Genomic DNA, 26,589 nt, shown 5'->3' with positions numbered 1-26,589 from the left:
TTGTACTTTCATGTATATCAAAATCACAATATAAGAAGAAAGCATACAGTCTCAGGCAAAGATTGTATTTCAATCCATTTTTGTGCTTAGCTTAATGCAAAAACAGCTCAGGAAATCTACCTGACTGCAATGGAAATATTGCGGCAATAAAAAGAAATGGGTCGGCTTCCACTGTGAACATGGAGTTACTCCACCAGCTGAAGATTAGCAACACAGCCCCACACCGCTTCATGCTGCAAACAAACATCCAGCTTAGGCTGGTGTTGTAGTAAAATGCGTACGTAGAGATCGTACACCTTGTGAAAGGGGGTAGCTCAAGTTGCAAGCAAGACCCTTTATTCTGTAGCATTCCCGTTCACTGCATTTTCCCAGATAAGAGTTTACAGCGAAGCACTAACTTACCCAAGTGAGTTGTTCCAACAGATTACGGCTTGTAAAACTTCCCCAAGTATAGCGCGGTTAACTAGAGACTCCAGCGCTGCATTGCTTCCCAGCTGGGGAAAACATTCAGGTTCTACTAGATATTGTGAAGTTCACCTTTCAGGGAAGGGAAATTCCCCAAGGGATGGGAAAAGCTACAGCTGATGAGCACTTCCATAAAAATAATAAAAAGGGCACCTGTGATTTTATTCCCCGTTATTATCTTTGCACAAAGATTTCGTGCACAGAACGCTCCAGTATATTTAATCAAAATGCTTCTCCAATGAGGTCTCCTGACTGAAAACTTGCTGTGGCATTTCGGAGCGTTTGAGATGGGATCCGTCCTGCCGCTGTTGTATTTGGTAATCAGCTCCATATCCTCTGGAAATCTCAAGTCCTCCCACATCAGATACTTTCTCCCCGTCTGCAGGAGGCTTACGAAGACTGACATCTACAAAGCAATTGGGAAAAGGAACAAGAGAAGGGATAAACTCCTAACTAGCACTTGTTTTCATGGTGCTTTATCCTTCAAACCCACAAAACATGGAAATGTGTTTAGCAAACCAAGTGATGAGATTTCCTTCACTTAAAGGGGCTGTCAGAAAGGCTTGCTTCCCATAAACGGAGGAAAATGGGAGAAAGATGAAGGAGTTAAAAAAAGATAAGGTTTCATCCCACAAAAAGCACAAATAAGGCCCCTTATCAGCTGAAAATACATTCCCAAGCGTGCCAGCTGATCCAACCCTTTCCCAACACTCACTCACAAGCAGGAGCCCATCACCAGACTCCTGTTGTCTTCAATCTAAAGAAATCCTAAGAGCAGCTTAAAGGATGTCTACAGCCTCTTTATCCTACAAAAGGTGCGGATTCCTCTGACAGAATCATAGAATCACCAGGTTGGAAAAGACCTCATGGATCATCCAGTCCAATCATTCGTGTCTGCTGCTAAGCCATGTACCTGAGCACCTCATCTACTTGTCTTTTAAAGACCTCCAGGGATGGGGACTCCACCACCTCCCTGGGCAGCCTCTGCCAGTGCCCGATGACCCTTTCCGTGAAAAATTTCTTCTTGATATCCAGTCTGACCCTCCCCTGGTTGAGCTTGAGGCCATTCCCCCTTGTCCTGTCCTTTGACACTTGGGAGAAGACCCCAGCTCCCTCCTCTCCACAACCTCCTTTCAGGTGGTTGTAGAGAGCAATAAGGTCTCCCCTCAGCCTCCTCTTCTCCAGGCTAAACAGCCCCAGCTCTCTCAGCCGCTCCTCGTCAGACGTTCTCCAGCCCCTTCTCCAGCTTTGTTGCTCTTCTCTGGACACGCTCCAGAGCCTCAACATCCTTCTTGTAGTGAGGGGCCCAGAATTGCCATTAGGCAGAAAAACCCTGCAAAACTTTCATCCCAAGACTCTCAAGCGCTGCCTACTGGAAAAACGGAGATGGCCATCAGCTACAGCCAAGCACGCTTGAAGAACCTTTAAACAGGTTAGAGCAAATCAGAGTCCAAAAAGAAACGATCACCTCTGTTCACTTAAACATCTCTTCTTTCTTAATAAAGTATCGCAGGTATTGAATTTCAGGCCCGGTGTTTTCAGGGATATACGGGTTATTTCCAAGCCGAGCTATTACCAGTGAATGCGGTGACATTAATATGAGTAAATGCAGGAAAAAGGATGAAATAAAACATATCCTATTGAAGGAAATGAGAGCTCCTTAAGAAAGAAAAACACACATAGGAAAGACGTGGGCATATCAGGATACAAATGGGACACTGGGGAGCGCCGGATTCCACAAGCATGATGTTATTGAAGTGTTTGATACCAGAGTAAGCACCTGCAGATATGAATTACATCCTTGTTCAGACCACTAACATCGGAGTACTGACATCTCAGGAAGTGCTTATGTTATATTTCAAATCCCCCTGCCAACTGCATAAATATCAAATAAATCAATCATAGGTATAAAAGACAATATCTTAAGGACTTTAAAAAGCTGAACAAGCCACCTCTCTTCTAAAAGTAGCCCCATGCCAAAACCATTTGGGCTTTGCCCATCAGTCGCACCTGAACAGCAACAACATTAACGCCGTTGGCCATTAAATGCTTCTCCTCTGTAGAAAACTGGTATTGAAGCAGTTAAAAACAATATAGCCCAGGCATTGTCTCAAAGGTTTTTCACACTGTAAATATGATTTCCACTGCTTGAAGAGTTGGACATCTCATTTTACACATGTAGAAACTGAAGCACCAAACTCTGGATGCACTTCTGCAATATCCACACCTCTAGAATCATGGAATTACTTGGTTGGAAAAGAACTTTGAGATTATCAAGTCCAACTGTACCTGTCCACTACTAAACCAGATCCCCAAGCACTTCATCCACCCACCTATTAAGCATCTCCATGACAGTGCTCCATCACTGCCCTGAGCAGCCTCTGCCAGTGCCCCAGAACCCTTTTGGTAAAGAAATTCAAGTCTTAAGCTTCTACTGCATTTTTACTGTCTTTTAAAATTCAAAATATATAAATATCAAAATATAAAGCCAAAACCAATAGGTGAGAGGTGAGTAGATGAGGTGCTTGGGGACATGGTTTAGTAGTAGACAGGTACGGTTGGAGTTGATGATCTCTAAGGTCTTTTCCAACCTCCTGAGTCTATGAAAAATAAATCTTATTTTAATAAAATAGATTTTACTAGAGTTACAGAATTTTGGATTTCAAGAACACTTTTCAATTTAAGTTTCCCCATAAGCTCTTAGTAGATTAATTTGCTATTTTTCCTTGCTTGCCATGGGAGTCTTAATTACTATTGCTCCAAATACAGCTACCATTCATCTTAATCAAGTGGGGACTATTTGTCCATACCACTAAATCATCTGGTGTAAGCAGTTTGAAAAAGTTTGTTCTGCAGTGAAAAAATGGTCGAGAAAGGAAGCAAAAGCAAATATATCTTTTTACATTTTGTTAACATTAGGAGGAAGATGAAGTGGCTGTTCAATATTCAGACAAGATCAGAAGTGTATTAGGAGCCACGATCCAGCAGACAGGAAAGAAGAGGGCTGCTCTAATTTTTTAAATTTGACTGAGTTGACGGATTAAAATAAAAGCACTGATAGAATCTAAATTTAATTCCTGATGATAATTTCTCTCAAACTCCTAATACCAGTTCTCCAAACCCAGGCGATTCCCAAGTGGAAGCATTTGCAGGGCTACTACTTCACATAGAGGACAGAGGGAAGTCCAGTAGAAGTTCTGGTCCAGCCTCGTAGCTGAGGATGCCGGACAGATGATGGAGCTTAATTTTCAGAGAAGCACTAGAACACTAATTTGGTTTGTCGTTTGCTCTGGAGATGGGAAGGCCCTGGAACAGGTTGCCCAGAGCAGTGGTGGCTGCCCCATCCCTGGAGGTGTTCAAGACCAGGTTGGATGGGGCTGGGAGCCCCTGATCCAGGTGTCCCTGCCATGGCAGGGGGTGGAAATGCATAATCTTTAAGGTCCCTTCAATCCCAAATCATTGTATGATTCTAAGAAATTAAACCTCTAAACAGCTGGTTGCACCAGGGTTCTGGACAACAGGTCCAAGTGCTGATCAAACTCACAATTATGCCTTTTCTCCTATTGGAATAACGTAGCGCTACCTCTAAGCTCTCATTTAGAACCCACTGCAGCTGTCAGGATTATTCCCACCGATTTCAGAGTCTCTCTCTTCCTCCAACCTTGCATTATCTACTACGCATTTTGTTATTGAATGATTTAATAACGTGACTGTAATATGCACAGTGTAATTAGTGTGTATTTAACATGATTACGTAATTTAAATACATTTTGGCAGAAGCCTTTCACAATCCTGTGCCAATTTCCAGTCACCAACTTTAGCTCCAATCCCTCAGCAGCTGGACCAGCTGAATGGTCCTTCTTGTTACGAACTATTAAAAGCTGCCAGTGTTTTTTTTCTTTAAGACCCTCCTCACTTTGAGAAAGATTAGAGATCAAATAGGGAGAGAGAAAGCATCTGTAGGGCCTGACCTTCTCTTTAGCCTCCTATGATTGTGGAGTATCACACGCTTTGAGTGAGAAAAAGAAACACAGTTAAGCTTTCGCTCGGTTTTGTTTTTCCAAGGAGTGATTCCAAGGTGCCAAACAAAAGGTGTGGGATACAAAAAACCCTCTCTTTGCCCATCAAACCAGCCTGGGGCAGTAGGACATGGTTTGCCCAGAATACTGGTGGGAACACGACTCCGAAGTGCCTCCTTTCAAAGTCAGCTTCATGGTCCAGAGTTCAAGCCACTGAAGAACCACTAAGGTCCTGCCCTGTGACAAGGTTGTCCAGGAAATTATTACTACATCAGTATGCATTTTCATTTTATATCCTGTAAGGCAATTCTGTGAACTCAAGATGAACAATTCAAAACTTTCTCAAGTCCAACTTGCACCTGGAACATGTTTTTAGGTCCTGAACTGTCTACAACACAAAATGCTGACCTTTGTGCCACCGCAAGCTTATCAGCTTTCAAAGAATAATTCTGCAGAGCAGAACTACCACGTTAAATAAGAAAGAAAAAAAATCTGTTGACCTGCACTACTAAATTTGAGTGTTTTTCTCCTTGTTACAAGACTTCAATTTGATATAGGAAACCATATCAAGTGCCTCTATCTTTGACAGGGAACCAGCCCGTACGCAAGAGGAAACCCAATATGGGTACAGCTCAGACGTTGTTCATCTGGCTGCTGTCGCATTAATCTACCCAAATCCCTCTATCCTCTGGTCTTCTTAGAGCTTCCTCTCATTTTAATCCTCAAAAAAACCCATTAAATTCAGAGTTTCCAACGAAGCTTTCATAATGAAGATTTCATTAACAGTTTGCCTACAAAACAAAGGCATCTTCATGCGGCATCGCTGTCAAAAATGAGACGTTCCATTGCCAGAGTTCAGTTCATGAGATACAATAAGAGCAGGGAAAAGTGTAATGACAAAAACAAAGAAGGTTCAAGTTTCCTTAAAAAAAGTCTACCCCCCTCTTTCCCTCTCTTCAGCTGCAGTAAGGTGAAAGGCTAAATGTGGACAGAATGGTAATATGTAAGCGGTTTCTAAGCTTTCTGGTGGGAATACTTAACAGCATAAGTATGTTTCCCCTGGAGACCTTCTCCACCATTTGGTCCAATTTCTTACTCCAAGAACTGAACCAATTCATGATGTAATGCTCCAGGGAAAACATTCCTCTTGAAAAAGAGTATCTTCCTAGGGAGAAGTTTGAAGAAAACATCTTAATATTGTTTAAACAGCTTTTGGCACGGGCGTACCGGTTGTGCTGCATTCAGTAGTGAAAGCAGCAGAAAGGCAGGGTAAAAATACGGAAAGTTTTAGGATTTAGTTTGAGAGTGCTCCTCAACTACCACCCCACGTCCCTACCCCCTCGCTGATCCGTAGCGGAATGAGAGAAAAGGTATTTTCAGAAGCAGAGATTTTCTTGGCTAATAAAAGAGGAACGATTTAAGGATTTGGCTATTCTGTAGGGCAGTATGAAACCACACAGTTAGTTCTACCTGAAGCTTTATAGTTTTAACTCTTTAACTCTTACACAGAAGTGCCATTCCAAGGCACTTAACACCACCGACCTGGCTGCAACCAAGGCTTTTGCGGCTTTTTTAAGCGGTGCTGTGCCAATCATTAGAAAAAGGTCCTGGCAGCACCGCTTTGCAATATCGTGTGTTTGCGTTCAGGCTCTGCGCTACCCACCGCTCTGCTTTCCCGTTTCGGTCATCCCTCTGTGAACCAACTCGTCATTTCTGCGACTCGCAAGGACGTAAATCAGTGTATTAAGCGAAACAAAGAAGCAATGGGAAGGCAGTAAGAAGATAAGCGAGGCAGAACAGGAGGCAGCACACTCCAAACTTGAAGCGGCGGAACACGGGAACACTCAGCAAGGCACGGGCGATCCCTACTGTGAGAAGTAAGCAAGACAAATGTAAAGTGAACATTTGAGGCTTATATTCCATAGCTTGTATTACACAATGCTTAGCATTAAGATAAGCCGCATAAATATTACGTATTTCTTACACAAACCTTCCAAAGCTTCCCTTGCAAAACACACCACGGTTCTGATGTTTATTTTCTGGATGGAAAAGTAAAATGACCTTTTTACTCACCATTCATATTTGTACCCACACAATTACTTTTTCCTCAACAGCACACACGAGGATACTCAACATACCCAGTCGCAGTTCGAACCTGAATTCCCTCCCAATCTTAATAGATTCGCATTAGTGGATATTATTTACTACCCAAGTTCAGCATCACTGACCTTCTCATCATGGAACTAAGTGCATTTGTTTGTCCAAACTTTTGTATGCCGTAGGCAGGTTATTTATGACAGAGCAAAGCGCAGCTTCAGAAGGAGCTTCAGGATAACTGAGTTGATTTAATGGATGGGGATATTAAGTCCATATTTTTTCACCCTGATGTAACAACCGCTGGCAAATAAATGAGACAAAGAGCAAGGAAAATGAGCAACATCTTAATTCAAGAACAGCACAAAGCCAGACCACAGCAGGAACGAAAAGCCCAATTTTCCAATTCCTACCTTGTTTGATTTACTACCTCATCAAGGCTTTCGAGGAAACATCACCATTTGTCCTTGCAACTTCTCTTCCAACTTTGAGACACCTCATTTGTAATTCTTAATGATTTAATCATGTTTTTTTTTAAAAAAAGGTCTCATTTATCTATTTATAAACGTGAAAAGTTGTGCACATTATTTGTTCAAAGGGATTTTTGCTTCTCGGGTGGGACTGTGAGGAATAAGAGATTTGTTTGCAGAGTGGGGGCTGTCCAAGGCACGGTGTCCGATTTGGTAATTTAGTTTTAGTTCTTCATTATTACAATAGTCGGAGACCTTTGAGCATAAATAACTATATTAAGTTATTATTAATAATAAATACAGAATCACAGAAGTGTTTGGTTGGAAAAGACCTTTGGCATCATCAAGTCCAGCCATACATGTCCACTACTAAACCATCCCTGAGCACTTCGTTTACCCATCTTTTAAAGCCAGGGATGGAGACTCCACCACTACCCTGGGCAGCCGTTCCAGTGCCCGAGAACTCTTTTTGTGAAGAAACTTATCCTGCTGTCTAATCTAAACCTCCCCTGATCCAACTCGTGTCCCTTTCCTCTCGCCCGTCACTTGGTAGACGTGACCAACACCCACCTTGCTCCAACCTCCTTCCAGGGAGCTGTAGGCAGTGATAATGTCCCCCTGAAATACAGTTGTTCAAACTATAAAACACGTTGCACAACATGAAATAGCTCGGTTACAAAGTGCGAGGTCTTCAGTGAACTGGTTGGAAATGCTAAAACTCAGCAGTAAACCTGCAATGTAAAGAAACCATTTAATCCAGATTTCAGTGGACCCAGAAGCCCGGCACAAGGAGGTTTTACTGCAAAGTCTGCTGGATCTTGCATTTGCAGAATTTTTGGTTTCTTGGTAGACCCTAAACTTTTGAAGCCTTGAATCGCAACTATTTATCACCCATCAGGGAGATACATAAAATGTATTTTCCTTCAGAGTGACTATTCTCAGAAAAAAAAAAAAAATTTTTTTTTTTTTAATAAAAGACAATTAAGAATATTTTTTTCAAATCCACCAACAAACACAAATTCTTAAAGCTAAATATTCTGGACCACAAAAATGAATGCCACCTGCAAGCTGTAAATATGTGTATTATTTAATTTTTCTCCCCCCAAGTATTTTCTTTGGCTGTTCGATTCAGCTGAACAAGCCCTAAAAATTGTCAAACTGAATTCTTGTTTAAGAGTAGAGTTCGAACTACTGCGAGTTTGAGTGAAACACACATCCAGGTTTAGGGAATATCTTTTGTTTATTTTGGCTGTGGCGCAGGGTAAAGAACATTTTCCATCCCATCCGAACACAGTCAAAAAAAAGGGGGTTGAAATATTGCACAATAAAAGCCATTCATTATATCTGTCTCCTCTCCCTTCCAAAAACATAAACGGCTGACCAGCTCCAGAGCCGCGCGGGGGGCAGGAAGATGGGAGTCAGGGGGTCACTGGAAACAACCCAAAACTAACACCAGAATTTTCAGGTTTGAGTTGGGGAATATGTTCCATGTCCTCATTCCCAGCGCGCACAGGTTTTTCTTCTTCCCCCCCCCGCCTCCAAAGTTTGGGTAAAGTAGTTAATTGCTCTGTTCTGTAAATTGGGCATGACTTAATTACAAAGGTAATACATTAAGCTTCGCATCTATAAGGCACAGGCACAACTTTGTCTTTTCCACCAGGACACAGTGAAACTGGACCTTACCTTATTTCAATATAAACATTTTGATTTGCAGTTTAACTCATTTTAAAAGCTTGCAATGCAAAGGAATTTTAGAATGAATCAGGTTGGAAGAGACCTCAAAGTCCACCCTGTTCCAATCCCCTCCAACGGGCAGGGACACCTCCCACTGGATCGGGTTGCTCAAAACCCCATCCAACGTGGCCTTGAACACCTTCAGGGATGGGGCAGCCACTTCTCTGGGCAACCTGGGCCAGAGCCTCCCCACCCTCACCGTGATGAATCTCTTCTGATGTCTAATCTAAATCTTCTCCCTTCCAATTTAAAGCCATTCTCCCACGTCGTATCACTCCATGCCCTTGGTAAAAGTCCCTCCCCAGCCCTCTGTAGGCCCCCCCCTTCAGGTATTGGAAGCTGCTCCAAGGTCTCCCTGGAGCTTTCTCTCCTCCAGGCTGAACAACTCCAACTCTCTCAGCCTGTCCTCACAGCAGAGGTGCTCCAGCCAGACTACACTTTACACTTTGAGATCGACTTCCATTGCTCACCTACCTGTTAGCAGCTTGAAAATGGAACTTCTTTCACTGCCCACTCCCGTTCCCGTGTGCTTAAGCTACACTTGGCACCCTCCAACAGCTTCTCCTCCCTCCCCTCTCCATTTCCTTATACATAGATCTAACAATGCTTTTCTGTTTGCTCCCTTGTGCGTAGATCAGTTCATCACTGACTCTCCGGGTCTAAGTGAACTAGAAGTGAGGGTAGGAAGAGAATAGCGCAGACATTTGAATGCATTTCTAAACAGCACCTAGATGAGACGAACACACAACAGTGACGTTTATACGCAACACTTGAGTGTTTCAGCATCACCTCTTATTGCTCAATTAGTCAGAAGTAGAGAAATAAGCATCCCCTCCTATTGCTCAATCAGGTCAGGAGAGAAATAAATTGAAGACTGGATGAAGTTTGTCCCTGCCCATGGCAGGGTGGTTGGAACTAGATCATCTTTAAGGTCCCTTCCAACCCAAACTATTCTATGATTCTATAAGCTTGATTTATAATTGATTATTTTAAAGTCATAAAAAGGTATCTGCTATTCCTCTCTTCCCTGCTTACCACAAGCATCAGGTTGAAAAAGCTACTTTACACCCGTTATCTCACATATGAAAAAACTTAGTCAAACCACTCTCACTTTTGTAACATTGGTATCTTCATTATAGCAAAATAATTCCTGGAAAACATAACACTTTCTCCTTAAAACTTCCTAAAGAATTCAAGTATTATTGTTCTTTGTATCTTCAGCTCACTCACATTAAGCAAAGTTAACTGAAGACCAATCCAACTGCGCAATACTCCTTCACCTACCTGAAACTGCATCCAGACTGCACTTCACAGAACAGCACAAAAGCGGTATGTAATTACTCTTACTTATTAATAATACAGTAATTACAGAGTGGCAAAATAATCAGTCTTTCTAGGCCCTGCCACTTGTCCTCTGCATCAGTCAGAGCACAATAATTACATGGCAATCTGCTAAATGCAATTATCCAGCGATACACGCAGCACCAGCTATTACCACACTCAAAGCCATTTAAAGTCCATACAATGCAGAATTTAGTGATACCGAAGTACTTCAAAACACAAGTAATCTTGGTAACAACCCTCGATGGAGAAAAAGCCTTCCCTGAGAAGAGTAGGGAGAGATATAAGAGGTGAAAGAGACCAGCCAGCACCGTGAATTGATCCAGACACTGCTATAATACCCAATATATTTAATACCTGATCCAGTGGGAGGTGTCCCTGCCCATGGCAGGGGGTTGGAACCATATGGGCTTTAAGGTCCCTTCCAACCCAAACCATTCCGTGATTTTATGATAATACAGACTGACATGGAGCTCGGTAGGGCACAAAACCAGTTCAACCAGTGACTTGACATGGGAGAGCACACCAGCCAAGTCCTACCCACCACACAGTGACGCTTACCCATCAAACCAACACGCGGCTCAGTTCTACACTGCTGACTTCCTTCTGTCCAACAGCTTTGTTGTGAATAAACCCACAGGCTGTGTTTGAGTGACTGAGCCAACCTATTGTGACAGAATACCATCAAAATCCATTCCTGAGAGCGTGCAATCAACAGAGCTCACCCTCCCTACGTGACAGCATGGCCACCACGCTGTGGGTTACACTATTTCAAGAGTCTAGAGAGACTCTTCCTCAGAAGAGCAGCAAGTCACAGGAGATCTGAATGTTTAAAGCACTAAGACTATTTTACCAGCATTGCATGAAGAATCCTCTCCTGAATCCCTCAGTGTTAGTAATTCTCCAGCTCCCCATTCCAAGACAGATTCTATCTTGCAATGTCTTGCAACCTTCATGTCTAGCAATCAAAAAACAAAGCCAGAAGAGACCTCAAGAGGCCATCCAGGCCCTATTCTTGCCCCTAGGAAGGCTCATATGTCATTCCTGACAGATATTTGTTTAATCTGTTCTTAAAAGCCTCCAGTGATGGCGATTCCACAACTTCCTGAGGCAAAGCATTCCCGTGCTCAACTATCACTACTGCTGGAACTTTTTCTTAATGTTTCACAGAGACACTTTTCTCTAATTTAAACATTTTTTCAGTCCCATTCAGCACAGATATGCAGAACAGATTATTACCCTCGACTTAAAACAAGCTCCTGCGTAGCCGAAGAAGTCTCTCAAATCCTCTCCAGATTAAGCCCCGTTAATTACGACCTCTTTCTTCCTCCACAGGTTCACCCTCCTGAAGCCATGCAAACTGCCACTAAGCACATGTATATAACTCCTAACAATCCTTTTTAACCAGACTGTGCCAGGAGGAAAATTCAAGCTTTGTTTTCTTCTCTTCCAATTTTACTTACACTTCACTTTACCTGAAGTGCACTTAACCTATCCACTCAAGAAGCCTTGAGAGGGAATTCTCTTTGAATTTGCTGCTGTAGCTGATGCATGGGACAGCAACAATGGTTTAAAACATTAAACGTGTTCACCAACAGCACGTTCTAAGCAGCGTTTTATATCATGCCTTCAAGTATCATACATACCACTATATTACCTCTTCCTCCAGGACAACTCCTTACTTGACCTGACTATTCAAGTCTGCTGTTTGGTATTGAACACCCACAGTCTCCAAAGGTTTCACTTACTGCTTGATTTGTTATCTAAAAGTCGTTATGCAAACCCCAACACCTCAGCTGCAGTGCTCTACCACGTTTAAAATGCAATGTGATTTCCATAGTCACATCCGAACACAGCACATAGGTGTTTCGCTTTTCTAGCGTAATTCCAGCATGTAGTTCAGTTGCTGGTTTGATTTTTTTTTTCTCCCCTGAAGGTTAGAAGTAACAGCTATTATTAGTTTAAATCTCAAGGAACTTTAGATTTTAACCTTAGCTCGAATCTCAGCAAAGATTTTGTATGTTAGGGTATTATTTTCAGATTCAGTCACAACCATCAAATCTCATGCCAGGCTGCCCTCTCCTGGTAAGCAGACACGCCGCTATCACAATGAGATTCCACCCAAGCAACTATCGTCATTCCGCTTCCAAATCCAAATTTTTCATGGTGACATAAAAGCAAAACCCAAAATAAAACATCAAGGATAACTGCAATGTTTCTAAAGCAGTAAGAGCTGAACAGCTTGTAACAGCTTGTTCAAGTTGCCTTAGGAGTCCTTGTCTTGGGAAAAACTGATGATGTCTGTAAAGTAAGACATGCATAAAAGTGAAACGGTTCTGTTTGCTGTTAAGCTTTATAAAAGCAGCCAAGTACATGAAGTATTTTATTCTACATCAATAACGTTAAAAACAAGGTCACAGAAGAGATAGTTTCCAACAAAATGCTCTTTCCTTCAAGCTGGCACAGGTATTTCCGCTAAGGCTGAAGCGGAACAGTATGAAAAATGAGAGCAACAGCATCTGCTTAGGTAGACCACCTACAGACATCGCGTTTTATTACATTGTTCAGGCTAGAAAAATGAAAAGCCTAAAGACGACAGGTCAGCTACTGAACAATAAGCACTGGATATACACTGAAGTAACGTCCAGAAATGAAGCTCAGCTTTACTGTGTGATGAAAGTTTCACTCTCCCTTAGCCAGTTTAATTTTTTTAAAATTATTGTTATACACAAAGATATAAAAGCTTTTTTTTTTTTTTTTAAATTATAAACCTTCACACCAGAGAATAATTCATTAACTCTTTCTAACACACAAGTCAGTCTTACTTATAAAAACTCTATGCCTGTTCATGCCAGAAGGTGAAGCAAAGTCCTTTCAGAAGATGGTACCAACTTCCCCGCCTTCCACTCTTTCCAGCAGGCCAGAAGTCACTTCTTTCTCATTTGCAGAGAATCTCAAGGGAATTTTTAGAATATTTTTGAAATCTGGAAGAAAAATTCATGTAGCTTGTTCCTTATAAACTGCTTTTCAAATCAAGCACATGAGAAACATTAACACTTCAAGCAATTCCAGCTGGACAGCCTGATCTAGTTGGGCCTGTTCAGCCTGGAGAACAGAAGGCTCCGAGGAGACCTTAAAGCGACCTTCCAGTACCTGAAGAGGCTACAAGGAAGCTGCGGAGAGACTGTTCACAGAGGCTCGTGGTGTTAGGACGAGGGGGAATGGGTATAAACTGGAGAGGGGCAGACTTAGATTGGACAAAGAAGAATTTCTCACTCACTATGAGAGTAGTGAGACCCTGGAACAGGTTCCCCAGGGAGGTTGTGGCTGCCTCATCCCTGGAGGTGTTCAAGGCCAGGTTGGATGGGTGTTGGCAGCCTGATTCAGTGGGAGGTGTCCCTGCCCATGGCAGGGGGTGGAACTGGATGATCTTTAAGGTCCCTTTTAACCCAAACTATTCAATGATATGCTTTACAACATCACAGTTAACTACTAAACACAAATTTGTTTGTTTATCTACATTAAACTAACTTCAAAAATATAACAAGATCCTAAGCTTGCAATCTCTTCTTCTAAAACAAGGGAGGAGCCCTATCAGCAAAATATGGATAAGTATCAACTCCCAGTCATCTCAAAAGTAACTTGTCACCACAGACCAATGCTCTGGGCCAAGCTACATCTTCCACACAGTTCAGATCCTCAAGCATTTTTGGCACCAAGGCAAGGAAAATCAGTTCTATGTTATCCAGAAAATGTATAAGGAAATAATAAGCAAAGAAACATATGTTGGAGAGAGAAGAAAATGGCACGTAAGAGAACTAAGAATGTCATACTGACCTTCACTTCAGAAAATCAGAGGTAGCTGAAGCCTCACTAAACGTTAGAGTTACTTTCAAGAGGTATTTCTACTTCTTCAGAGTTTTTTTTGTTGTTTCTGTCCTTCTTATATACAGAATTGGTCATGCTCCTTCTCCAAGTTTGAGACGAAGTTCTTGTCTCTTGAGGTGCGGATAAGCATATGGTTTTCCTCCTCCACCTTTTGCAAGGACGATCAGCAAGGTCAAAAGAGTTATTGTTCTCTTTCCCTGGGGCTGAGAACTGGATCAGATTTTGTTCTAGATGGTGAACATTCTCAGATTCTCTAAGGATGGATGTGCTTATTGTTCTCCTCATTTTGCCAGAAGAAGCGAGGAGGGGAGGGTTCTTTTGAATCTCACTAGGTATCTGAATCCATGCAAGCCCTTCAGCTTCTGCATCTTTATGTAGTCTCATGCTGCGCCTCACTCTCCTGTCACCACTGTTATCACTCTTTCTTCTACGAGGCTCCAAGGAGTCATTTTGTAGGCGAGGAGCAGATAAGACTTCTTCAATGTTAAAAGGAGAAGCTGAAAGATTGCTTCCAATTATTCCCAGTTTTTCAACAGGAGGAAAATAGATGGCACTACTACTTCTTCTTTTTCTTGTTAGACTACCTCTTACAGAATCTTCTTGTGGACACCGAGTTCCTTGGGCTCCCTCAGGTACGCTGGTGTCCTGTTGTTCCAGGAATTCCAGTCTGCTGAGCTGCTCTGCCTTAGGTGGGAGTTGTCCTTGTAATTTCTCATTTTCCATCAAGAAACCATTTTCTTCTGCCTCTTTTGCACACGCTGCCTCTTTACCTTGTTGGAAATACTCAGGTGTACCAAGTACACACTTTGCATCTGGCACGTCTGAAAGCTTGAAAAAAAAAAATAATTGTATTTTAAATATAGGCAAAAGCAACTCCACAAAAAACCTGGTTTCAAACAGCTGACAATTCAACAAGTGCTACTGTTCCCCCACAACAGATCTCATCCTCCTCAAAAAATCCCAACCAGCAACACACAGAATCCTTTATCTTGGAATATGGTCCAATGTGGAACCTGGCTTATGTTGCTTTAAGCCTTGTTGAGTTCTGAATACCTCCCTTCCAAGGACAGAGATTCCATGGCCACTCCAAATAACCCGTTCCAATGCTTAATCATACTTAGTTAGGTCTTTTTCTTCCCTCAAAACACTTTGGTTTTGATTCAACAGCATTAAGCACAGTTCTGACTTCTTTTCTAGCAGTATCTTTATGCATAGCAGTTACCTTATGATCAACACCAGAGAGGGACTTCAGATCATCATCCGACACCTGAAACGCTACATCATCAGAGCTGCCGGCTTCCGGAGCATCCAGGTCCTTAGAGCCTGAACACACAGGAACCGCATCGACGCTTTTCCCTCTCTTTCTTTTAACAATTGACTTCTGTCGAACATCCTTGTGAGCATTCCCGGATTTGATATTACCTAAAAACACATCCTCTGAATTAGAACGAGCATGTGGTTACTTGACTCTACTTCGGGATGTGCAAAATAGTTTTTAAATATTACAAGATAAGCTTTATAGTATTTTACTTAAAGTAACCTTGTAAACAACCACTGCAGATAACTAGTGTAAAAGAAGCCAGGAAGCTATTGCACATTCCGTGCCCAACTTACCCACTTTAGAAACTATACGAAAATAACAACAGTCAAAGTACAGAGAGGCACTTTTATTTCTGCCAGCTTTAAACCGGAGTCCAACAAGAGTTGGACTACTACTAATCAGCTGAAGATTATTAATCTACAATCTACTCTTTGGACTCTATTATAGAAGCAATTAAAAGTAAGAAATTGTGCACGGGGCTCTTCATCGCAAGTTCTGTGCCTGGGTAACAAGCAACAGGAGTGTTTATGTACCTGCCGAAATAAACAATTAGAAGGACTACGAAGAGCAAGGCAAAACAAAACTAAAACCCACGTTACCTGTAAAAAATGCATTTGCCTTGGGTGAGCATGGAGATGAGGCAGAAGAGAAAACCTCTGGAATCTCAGGGATAGGACTGAGAAGAGGTTTCTTTGAAGCCATCTCTCTTTCCCCATATAAAGATTTTTTCACTTTTTTCTTTCTTCTTTTCCCATAGGTTGCACGTTTTGCTTTCTGAAAAGATTGAGAAGGCCGAGTAGGTAATTACAATGAGCCCGTACAATATTTTCCAAGAAGAGATACTATTACTGGATTATGACAGATAATGGTTTCCCCTAAAATGAATGTCCCACTCGTTCTGCCACCTACAGAGTAATCCAAAAGCACAAAGCAAAGGAGAATAACTTCTCAAACGTGAGATTTGATATTTGTTTCATTTAACCAAATCTAGAAGTCAAAAAAATGAATCTTTCAACTCAAAACTACAGATTCTTCATTCACGCTTACTTTGAAAACAAATACGTGCTTTCCTTTCCAATACATAGAAGCAAAATTCCAGTAGAAGCCTCAAACCTTTACAATATTTCAGCAGCACATACCTGGGCAAGTTGAAAGAACTACTACTGCATACACTTGGTGAGAGAAGACCCTCAAACTCATTTTCTGTCCCTGAAGCCTCAAAAGTGACCACCATCACCCTCCACCTCCATAAAGTATCCTTTTTGCCCTGCAAGTATTCAAACTCTGCTATTCAGCCTTAATGAGAGAGGTGTTGCAGTAAGTGCAGGAAAACAAGATCTGCATGACAGAGACTATTGGCGGCACCAGGAAAAATAATGTCCTTCAGAATATCTTTGTAGTAAAGATCAAAACCATCACACAAAACACAGAAAAGAGGAGACATTCGGACAGAGAAGTAAAGGATCCGTGTTCAGGATTTGCAGTAGGCTGTGACTTACTTGTGTCTTTTTGGCAGCAGACGTGGTTATGTTTTTTTGTCTTTGAGACCTGTTCTTTCTCGGATTTTTAGCCTCTTCAGCATCCTTAGTATCTGTGGCTTTTGAGATGCTGCAATCGGTCCCCTCTGAATTTATGTTGCACTGTTGGGAACAAGAATTTGAAGTTGTTGGCACACGTATGTGCACACATATATCCTCACTTGTTTTAGAAACACCACAGTCCAACAGTCTCAAGAATCCCATTGTAATCAGTCAGTTAATTCATATATGAGATTGGAAGAGACAGACACTCACAGTTGGAAATTAAGATTTATAGAGCTAGTCTCTTCACACAGTACAATATAGTCCTATTTGTACAAAAAGGACATTCCAGTGATAAAACAGTAAATTTTCATCTTCTGCTATTGCCTTCAGAGAAGATGGGTTACTTTGTTTATACTACTTTATTTTTTTTGCCTTCCTCCTCCAGTAAAGCACACTAGAACTGCACGGCACTAAACCCTGAAAGCACTTCTTCCAGAAATTGCTGTACTATAAATTCTATGCACATTAAAATTCCAGAAACCAGAAGTGTTATAAGTATGATACTCTGCCTGCCTTACAGCTGGCTGACAGGAAGGGTAACAAGACTGAAGATCGTTAGCACCGGACTTGGGAACACCATCACATCTTCAGTGATAACGAAGTCATCACAGGTTGCAGGATAAACTTGACTTCGTTAGCCTCTAGCTCAAATGAATTAAACCAAAGAAGAAAAAGCAGATAGAAAACTGTTTCCATTCTCCTCAATTTTCTGTCATTATAACATTAGATTCCCATAAGTCAAGTCCCTGATCCTATGAATAAAAGTCTATGAACACCAGAAGGTATAAAAGACAACAATTCTGCCTGAAATAGTTAAAAATACCACAAGAAACATCATCACTAAAAAAAAAAAACCAACAAACTTACGCTAACACCTTGTTCTTCTGCTGAAAGGAAGGTATCAGCCTTGTCAGTGTCTGCTATTATATATAAAGAAAATAGGAAAACTGATTCAGTTTTGACACAAAAAGGTAATCCCATTTTGAGGAAGTTATCCACATAATTCTAACATTATTCACAGTGTGTTGAGTCATTTTAGTCCCAAGTAATGTTTTCTGCATAAAGGATTATCAAACATGGCAAACTAAGAACTTAAAAGCATGCTTTAGATGAGAGAGCTAAATAAAATGAGCGAGGATTTGGTAATAAAGAAATAGGGGCTTAACACAGCTTTCACAGAGATACACACACACACTCTCTTACACCCCTCTCTCAACTTTTTTCTTGTTGCCATCTTACTTATGTCAAAAACATCAAAGTTACAGTATCACAATCGAGACAGCAAGTCCAAGCAGTAATTAGAGCAGCCATTTTCACAGAAAAACACAAGGTCAAATACATTCAGTTAGCAAAAACATGGAAACACTGCAGCTGCTGCAGGGACCTTTTGAAGGAAGCATTTGAATTTGAGCACAACTGAAATATATCCCCTGCATAAGAAACAAAACATTCTGTCAGCTCTCAGTTTTCAGATACAGATGCATTATCTAATGACAAAAATACATGCTGGGGTTACCTTCTGCATTGGCAACAGGTAAGAAGTCATCTACAGCAAGAGAATCCTCCACCATCTCTTCAAGAGGCTCAGCGCATTCCTTTAAACAAAACAAGTTTATTTTTTGGCACTATATTATACCCGATACACACTGAGAAACACCTTCTCCGTGAGTGTTTGGAACACCCAGGCAACTGAGTTTTTTTCCCCTTAAAGAATGCCACAGTTCATTCGCTATATACATATAAGTAGCAAAAAGAAATACAATATCAAAAGTACAGACATAAGCTAAGGCAAAAACATTTCATGCGCTACCAGTATTCGACTTTAAAAGCAGCTCTGCAGGCTAAATTACTATTTAGAATTCATAAAAGAAAGCTCACAGTGCCATTCTAAAGCTTTGAGCAGACCCAATTTTAACATTTTAGTGACTCCTTTTCAAAACCAAGCAAGCTTGAATCAAAAATTCAACATTCACAGAAAATAAGAGGCTGCGTTTATAGCTAAAAAACCGAAACAACCAGCTAAACACTTACATCATCACAATCAAAGTTTGGCTGGGATAATGGTTCGTCGACAAGACTTGGCCTTGCAAAAGGGCTATTATTTTGCAAGCTGGGCTGACGGACCGGAGTCGCGCCTTTGTGCAATGGAGTACTTGCAGGCAACGTTTGGTCAAATATTTCTGGGCTTAGAACTTCTCCAAAAGTTACTCTTTTCTTTGGCTTCTCAGAGCTATAGCTTCCAGTTTTCTCTGTTGTAAAAAAACCACACAGGCTTCTTAGTGAATTTAAAACAAACCTTCATAGAAAAGAGTCCTTTTCAACTCTTAACATTCTTTTACGAATCACACCCAACCAAACAGCAAAATACTACCTTTACCTGTGCTGTATTCAACCTGAATTTTCACTAAAGCCTTATTACAGTTTCAAGAATTAAAGAAAGAAAACAGAAGCCTAGAAGTGATGAGCTGTTCCAAAAGTTCCAAATGATAAATGCAAAATTTCTTGAAAAACAGGTGATTCTATTCTGGTATTTGAGGTTTTCTGAAGTTTTGGCGTGACATTTCTTTTTAACAGATGTTATTTTCTTTGGCAACCTTATTTTCTACCTCACGCAGTAGGGTGCCATGCATGAGCTACTCAGGTGGTGGTTAATATATATCCTTCTTCATATTTAGCAAAGAAACAAGTCTTTATGATCCCACATAATAATCTGCCTATTTAAAAAAGAAAAGGGGAATCTGACCTGTTTGCAGTGTTTCCAAGACTCCTGCGCAACTGGAGGCTGGAAGACATTCACCTCCTCCCCCATCAATTGAATCATTTGAGTATTCCTATCAAATTTAAGTGATACAATAATCTATTTAATAAAATTTAATTACAATATTCTCCTCGTTTAAATCAAAAATGAAAATAACTTTGTCTGAAAGCAACATTATCAGTTCTGTTGTTTAAAAAAAACTCTACCCGTTCTTTAAGTGAATAAAACTCAACAACACATATGGATCTTCTCATAATATAGAATCATAGAATAGTTTGGGTTGGAAGGGACCTTGAAGATCATCTAGTTCCACCACCACAGGCAGGGACACGTCCTACTAGATCAGGCTGACCAAGGCCCCATCCAACCAAACTAAGCCCAAACAGCAAATCTATTGGCAGCACTAAATTATTTCTGATGCAATACAAATTATTCAAAAAGTATATCTTTAACTACAATTCACCTTCTTAGTTCAATAACAACTCTAGAAGGTCATCCTTAGTGTCAGCACCCCCACATAAGTCAGTTAACCAACCTTCATGCTGTCCATCAACTGCTTCAGTGGTGTTTTCTTCAACACCGATCGCAGGCGGGAGCCGCTCTGGGTATGTTCATTTAGTGAATTATTCCTTGTCTGTACTGGTGTGATGGGTGGTTTGCTTTCATCAAATATCTCCAAGCTCACTTCTTCCACAAAACTAACTCTCTTTTTTCTTAGATCTGAGACAACAGTGCTTCCAACATCTTTAGTGATGCAGTCAGAAGTGAAATCTTTAGAGCAAGTCAACAGAAATGGCAGTTAAAGATGAAGTAAAATTGAGAAGACTTTAGTATTGGCAACATGAATGACAAACACACTCATCTTGACAGGATGCTGTGCACCGACAGCACATGGCACCTCAAAAAAATCCATTCATTTCTGAATGTCTGCTATTATTGTGCCACATTTCTACTTCATCTTTTGAGAAATATACAAAACATACAAAAGTAAAAAGGGAGCATTGCATCAATCCTAGAACCACAGAACCAGTTGGCTTGGAAGGGATCTTAAAGCACATCCAGTTCCACCCTCTGCCATGGGAAGGGACACCTCCCACTGGATCTGGTTGCTCAAGGCTCCATCCAACCTGGCCTTAAACACCTCCAGGAATGAGGCAGACAACTTCCCTGGGCGACCTGGGCCAGGGCCTCACCACCCACCATTAAGTAAAAAAGATTTTCCTTAAGGATTTCTCTCTCATCCATGTAAATGGAGAAGAAAAAAAAAGGGTATTCTCTAAAGTACAGTGGGCAACACTGCCATGGTAGTCACATCTTGCTATCAGACTTACTGCTGGTCTGGTTAAAGTTTTCTTTCAGATCAGCCCCACTGCTGTCTGATATGAACTTGTCACTCCTCAGCTCCAGGTTCTGCTCTTTTGTAATAAGTACTTTGTTCTGAGCTGCAGCAATTAAAAAAAAAAAAAAGAACAGAAACCAAACAATAAACCACAAAGAAACTTCGGATTTTTCAATGAACACTTTTTTCTTTGTGAAAAGGCTGGTGAGATTCCAAATGCTAGGTAACCTTCTAGTAAGGAAAAGGAACACATATGCATTTAGTTCTGCTTTGAGAGAAACATTACCAAATGTTCAAAGCAAAGCAAGTTCTTCTTTTCATAAAAATGTCAGTAAGATTACCAATATCAGAGAAATAAAGTATTGCAGTTTGTTTTACGCTGTCACCTTCTCAGTTACTACAGCACTGCCCAAACTTGCTTTTCTAATCCTTAGTTTCCATTGAGAAATAAGGATGTTAATACCACTGTAACAGAATGGAATTTCTAAAACCACCTCACTTAGAAGTTATAAAACAAAAGCCTGCATCATGATCATGAGATTTAACAGTTACAACAGCCAAAACCATCCTCAAGTTTCATGGAAAAAGAGTGAAAAGACAAATGCTTAGTGAAAAGTAACTTAGAGAGTGAAAGTGTAGAAAGCAAAATTAAGAAAACAGCCAAAAAAAAAAATACTAGTCTTCATATTGCTTCAGAGGATATTCTAAGAAACCACTATTCAGAATGCACTAAGAAATAAGATAGGTTTGAACAAACCAAAAACCTCAAACCAAACACAAAACATGTGTGCCAACCCTTACAGAGGAAATGTTTTGTTATTTTTTTTATTAACTGTCTGTAGTTTAATACTTCTAGGCCTAAAGGGAAGCCTAATGTTTAAGGTAAATCATTGGCAAGAAATACAATCAACTTACAGTAGCCTGTTTCCGGGGAACCCTCCTCCACTTGTGATGGTCCAGAGGAGCCAATCTCCCCTTCGGCTTCTTGTACCGATGTAAAAGACATTTGAAAGGCATCTATCTTGTCCTTCAGCGACCTGACAGTTTTCTGTTTAAAAGGACTAACCTGCTAAAAGAGAATTCACCTCGTAAGGCTTTTCTTTGACAGAAGCCTTATTACTTTGTATTTCAGCATAAAACAAACTCAGAGAAGCAGCAAATTTGTATTTAATCCGGCTGCGATTCTAGCTGTATGGTAAAAACAGGCAAAAAAGGAACTGTATCACGAAATCTGTTAAGTTTTACTGCCTTCCACAATCAGCCCTTCTAGACTGTATCCAAACTTTGTTTTCTGAGATGAGTTAAGAAAACACCTGATCAAAACTCAAGTCACTTATGCTGGTATTTACCTCACCCTGAATGATCAGCGCACTAATTAGCCAAAAATCAAGCATGGCAAAGGCAGGTAAGTAAAGCTAAACAAAAGCTCATACACTTAGGAAAGCCAGACAGGGAGAAAAGACTCCAAGCTCTACATAAACAAGACCTCTAACATCCCATTATCCCATATTAAGGTATCCAACAGAAGCCAACAAAATTAAGTCTATGGTTATAGAATAATGGAATGGGTTGGGTAGGAAAGAACCTCAAAGCCCCATCCAGTTCCAACCCCCTGCCATGGGCAGGGACACCTCTCACTAGATCAGGGGCTCCAAGTCCCATCCAACCTGGCCTGGAACCCCTCCAGGGATGGGGCAGCCACCACTGCTCTGGGCAACCTGTCCCAGGGCCTCCCCACCCTCAGGAGAACATTTCTTGCTTAGATCTCATCTCAATCTCCCCTCTTTCAGCTGAAAACCATTCCCCCTCATCCTGTCCCTGCACTCCCTGATCAAAAGCCCCTCCACAGCTCTCCTGGAGCCCCTTTCAGTACTGGAAGGGTTACACCTTCTACTGGCTTCTTCCCAATACATCAGGTATTGGAGAAAGACTCTCACCTGTGTATAAGCCTCTTTTTGCATCTTGCTTCTCTGTTGGGCGATATATTGAATAAGGGCATTATTTTCTGGCGACCCTCGTAATCCAATTGTTGATCTTCGTCTAAATTTTAATAAAGTTGGAGACTTCCCTGAATTGGGGGAAGAAGGAGGAAAGCAAAAGAATTTTTTTGTAATACCTAAAGCTTTAAAATGATAATTTTTCTGTTTTGTTTTAAGAGGGATTTATGTTGTTTATGAAAATACCCAGAGTTGGCTACTCAGTTCAAGAAACTTACCCAAGCAAAAGCACACTAACTGCTTAAAAGCAAGTTAATATTATTTAAACTACACAACAAGTATGGACTTATCTTCCCTCTTACTTTTCCAATTGCTCCTTAAGGAACTGCCTACCCATTCTTGAAGATGTTGTCTTATTATTCCCTGCAAAACTCATTGACCAGAGGAAAAAAAACCCATAGGCAGCGAATTAAAGCCACACACTACCACAGTCCCATCCTTGCGCACATCCAAGCTCAGCCAGACAATCTGAATCTGACCTAAAATGAAGCTTTTGATATAAGGTGGGACTAGACGACCTCCAGATGTCCCTCCAAGGAGGACAACAGTCACTCCAGTCTTACCTATAGATCCTTTAGTAAGGCTTTCTTGAGTGATGCCAAATTCAGTAACTGTTAGAGCTGCGAAATCAACAGGTTTTTCCCTGCGTTTCTCCGATATTCCACCATACGATTTCTCTTCTGCTCTGTCCCTGGGGGGTGTCAAGTAGCATTCATCCCCAGGAGGAACAGGCCTACTTCTTGACAAGTTCTCCTTGCTGTTCAAGGGGAAGGGAGGTTCACCAACCACACCCCCTTTAAGGGCATCAAAACAGATGGCAGCATCCTCCTCTTTGTGGTACGATTCCTCTTCGAAGCCTTTGTTGCAATTCAGGCTGCATTTTTGCACCTGTATGGGATTCCCGTCATTTAAATTCTTGTTCTTGGAAGCCTCTACCTCTTTTGATTTAGTCACTTTGCAAATCTTCTGGTCTTTTAGCAGGTCAGGGAAAGAGGCCTCATCCCACTCTTCAGAGAATCCACTCTGATTTTCCTTATCTTCCAGGCGAGCATTTTTATTCTTGGATCGCCTGTGCATTGCTAGTGGTTTATTTTAAGAAGCATTCAGTCAACCTGTATAATTACAGTCAACCTGTAATTATAGGTACCTATCAAAAAGAAAAAGATTTGGGAAGAGCAAGAGTTGATTACCAGTCTCAAACTTCTACCAAATCCAGGCTTTTCCTGGATCAAGATGTTTGATCAAGGTCTCACAGTATCGTGGGAAGGGACAGTTGTGCCTCCAGGAAGGATGCAAAGGGCTGGTGCTATAAAGGAAAATGCACAGCGATGTAAACCTGCAATGGAAGTGTTTCACCAGTAAGGAAACACATTCTGAAATGCTTTCAAACTTCAACTTCATCTTAGTATAAAATACATTAAGTGCAATGGTACCACAATGGTTTTGCTCCAAGCATCAGCAGTTTAATACTAACTGGAAAAATTTAAGATTCTAACAATCTTTTGCATTTAGTGTCTCTGATTTTAGTCAAAGAAGCAGTCAAGTCACTCTGAAACTCTGCTTCCACACAGCAATGCATTTTCCTGTATTGCACACAACACAAGCTAAACTTGAAAGAGTGCAGACACCACTTTTTAGTGTTTATATCCCCCTTTTTCAGCCCACACTGGCAGCTGAGGCTCAGACCCACCCCATTACACCAACGACATGGTTGTGTGAGGCATCCCTGTACAATTCTGACTGCCTCCCCTTTTCCCAGTCAGCCCAGTTCCTTCAGCACTGACTCCCCCTCGCCCCTCAGACACCCGTTCCTCTTTCTCCCCTCCCTCACAGCCCTCAAGGGCACAATCCCTCTCCTTTACACCCCTCACCAGATGGCCCTTTCCTTCACGCCCCTAACTCCTTTACATCCCTCACCAGTTCCCCCTCCCCTTCGTGTCCCTCACCAGTCACCCATCCTCCTTTACCCCCTTTACCAGCTGACCCCTCCCCTTCACCACATTCATTAGTGCCCCCCCCTTTATCCCTTTCACCAGTCACCCCCTCCCCTTCCCACCACTCACCAGTTGCCCCCACCTCCCATTCACACCACTCACCAGTCGCCCCCTCCCCTTCACCGATGCCCCCCTTTGCCCCTCACCAGTCGCTCCCTCTCCTTTACCCTCTTCATCAGCCGCCCCTCTCCCCTTCATGCCCCTTCAGCCACCACCCCCTCCCATCTACACCCCTCACCAGCCGCCCCCTATCCTCTTTACCCCTCATTATTTGGCCCCCTCCCTTTTACCCCCTTCACCAGTCCCCCCTCCCCTTTATGCCCTTCACCAGTTGCCCCCTCTCCTTTAGCCCCTTCAGCAGTGCCCCCTCTCCTTTACCCCCACCAGCTGCCCCCTCCTCTTCGTGCCCCTCCCCATTCACCCCAACCTCTCCTCTACCCCCTCCCCAGTCCCCCCACCTCTCCTCTACCCCCTCCCCATCCACCCCCACCTCTCCTCCACCCCCTCCCCATCCACCCCCACCTCTCCTCCACCCCCTCCCCATCCACCCCCACCTCTCCTCTACCCCCTCCCCAGTCACCCCCTTCCCCTTTACCCCCTTCCCAGTCCCCCCACCTCTCCTCTACCCCCTCCCCATTCACCCCTTCCCCTTTACCCCCTTCCCAGTCCCCCCCACCTCTCCTCTAACCCCCTCCCCATTCACCCCACCTCTCCTCTACCCCCTCCCCAGTCACCCCCACCTCTCCTCTACCCCCTCCCCAGTCCCCCCACCTCTCCTCTACCCCCTCCCCAGTCACCCCCTTCCCCTTTACCCCCTTCCCAGTCACCCCAACCTCTCCTCTACCCCCTCCCCATCCACCCCAACCTCTCCTCTACCCCTCTCCCCAGTCACCCCCTTCCCCTTTACCCCCTTCCCCTTCACCAGTCCCACCTCCTCCTTTATCCCTTTCACCAGTCAACCCCTCCCCTTTAACCCCCTCACCAGTCACTCCCGTCCCCTCCAGTCCCTTCACCACTTGCCCCCCTCTTTACCCCTTCATACCTCCCCTTCTTTTCCCCCTTTACCAGTGCCCCCCTCCCCTTCGTGCCCCTCACCAGTCGCCCCCATCTCCCATTTACTCCCCTCACCAGTGCCCCCCCACCAGATGATCCCCCCTTTAATGCCCCTCGCCAGTTGCCCCTCCCTTTACCCTTTGCACCCCCTCCTTTACCCCCGTCTCCCCCTCTTCGCCCCCCGCCCCTCACGCCTCTCACCGCCTCCCTCGCATCCCGCCCGCCGCCACCATTCAAACGAGGCGCACCTCTTCCGCGTATCCCTCCGCGCTCCCGCCCCTCTCGGTTCCCTTCCCCCTCCAGCCACAGGCATGGCAGCCAAAATTACACGTTGGAAACACGGCTCAGGGCAGCCAGTCCCGAAACCCGCTTCCCTTCCCGGGATACAGCGCGGTTTCACGGGATGAGGAGGACTCTTTGACGCCCCACGCGCGGAAGAACCCCAACCGTTACTACAGCGCGACCACAAAAAACCAGCCGGGCCTTTCACCCAGTGGCACCCACGTGACAAGACGCAACCAATCAAAAGGCTT

General features: G+C 42.7%; 1 protein-coding gene across 4 annotated transcripts; it reads right to left on the bottom strand.

Moving 5' to 3' along the window:
- On the bottom strand, window positions 1–26,541 carry CDCA2 (cell division cycle associated 2). 4 transcript variants are annotated; one of them, XM_054049607.1, is made up of 15 exons: window positions 26,305–26,541; window positions 23,573–24,156; window positions 22,950–23,080; window positions 21,928–22,081; window positions 21,005–21,115; window positions 20,209–20,444; window positions 19,659–19,746; window positions 18,947–19,164; window positions 18,432–18,510; window positions 17,783–17,835; window positions 16,832–16,972; window positions 15,932–16,106; window positions 15,234–15,433; window positions 13,961–14,839; window positions 1–871 (listed from the first exon to the last, which is right to left on the bottom strand). In XM_054049607.1, exons 2-14 carry the CDS (start codon window positions 24,084–24,086, stop codon window positions 13,997–13,999), a joined length of 2,943 nt encoding a protein of 980 aa, XP_053905582.1. In that variant the 5' UTR covers window positions 24,087–24,156; window positions 26,305–26,541; the 3' UTR covers window positions 1–871; window positions 13,961–13,996. The 4 variants fall into 4 exon arrangements, with proteins under 4 accessions (XP_053905582.1, XP_053905579.1, XP_053905583.1 ...); XM_054049604.1 differs by lacking the exon at window positions 1–871 and adding an exon at window positions 11,065–13,107; XM_054049608.1 differs by lacking the exon at window positions 1–871 and adding an exon at window positions 11,065–13,107 and having other exon boundaries at window positions 21,928–22,078.
- Between the last annotated feature and the right edge of the window lie 48 nt (window positions 26,542–26,589).

The sequence above is a fragment of the Cuculus canorus genome, chromosome 26, assembly GCF_017976375.1.
Source record: "Cuculus canorus isolate bCucCan1 chromosome 26, bCucCan1.pri, whole genome shotgun sequence".
NCBI lineage: Eukaryota > Metazoa > Chordata > Aves > Cuculiformes > Cuculidae > Cuculus > Cuculus canorus.
Note: the sequence above shows the minus strand (reverse complement) of the source record. Positions and strands in the feature narration are given on the sequence as shown.

Coding starts and splice junctions, on each gene's coding strand:
- CDCA2 (XM_054049607.1), bottom strand. CDS start 24,086: ATGCACAGGCGATCCAAGAATAAAAATGCTCGCCTGGAAGATAAGGAA. Junction 23,081..23,572: donor CCTTACTAAAGGATCTATAG/GTAAGACTGGAG, acceptor CCCCCAATTCAG/GGAAGTCTCCAACTTTATTA. Junction 20,445..21,004: donor AAACTTTAACCAGACCAGCA/GTAAGTCTGATA, acceptor CTTGCTCTAAAG/ATTTCACTTCTGACTGCATC.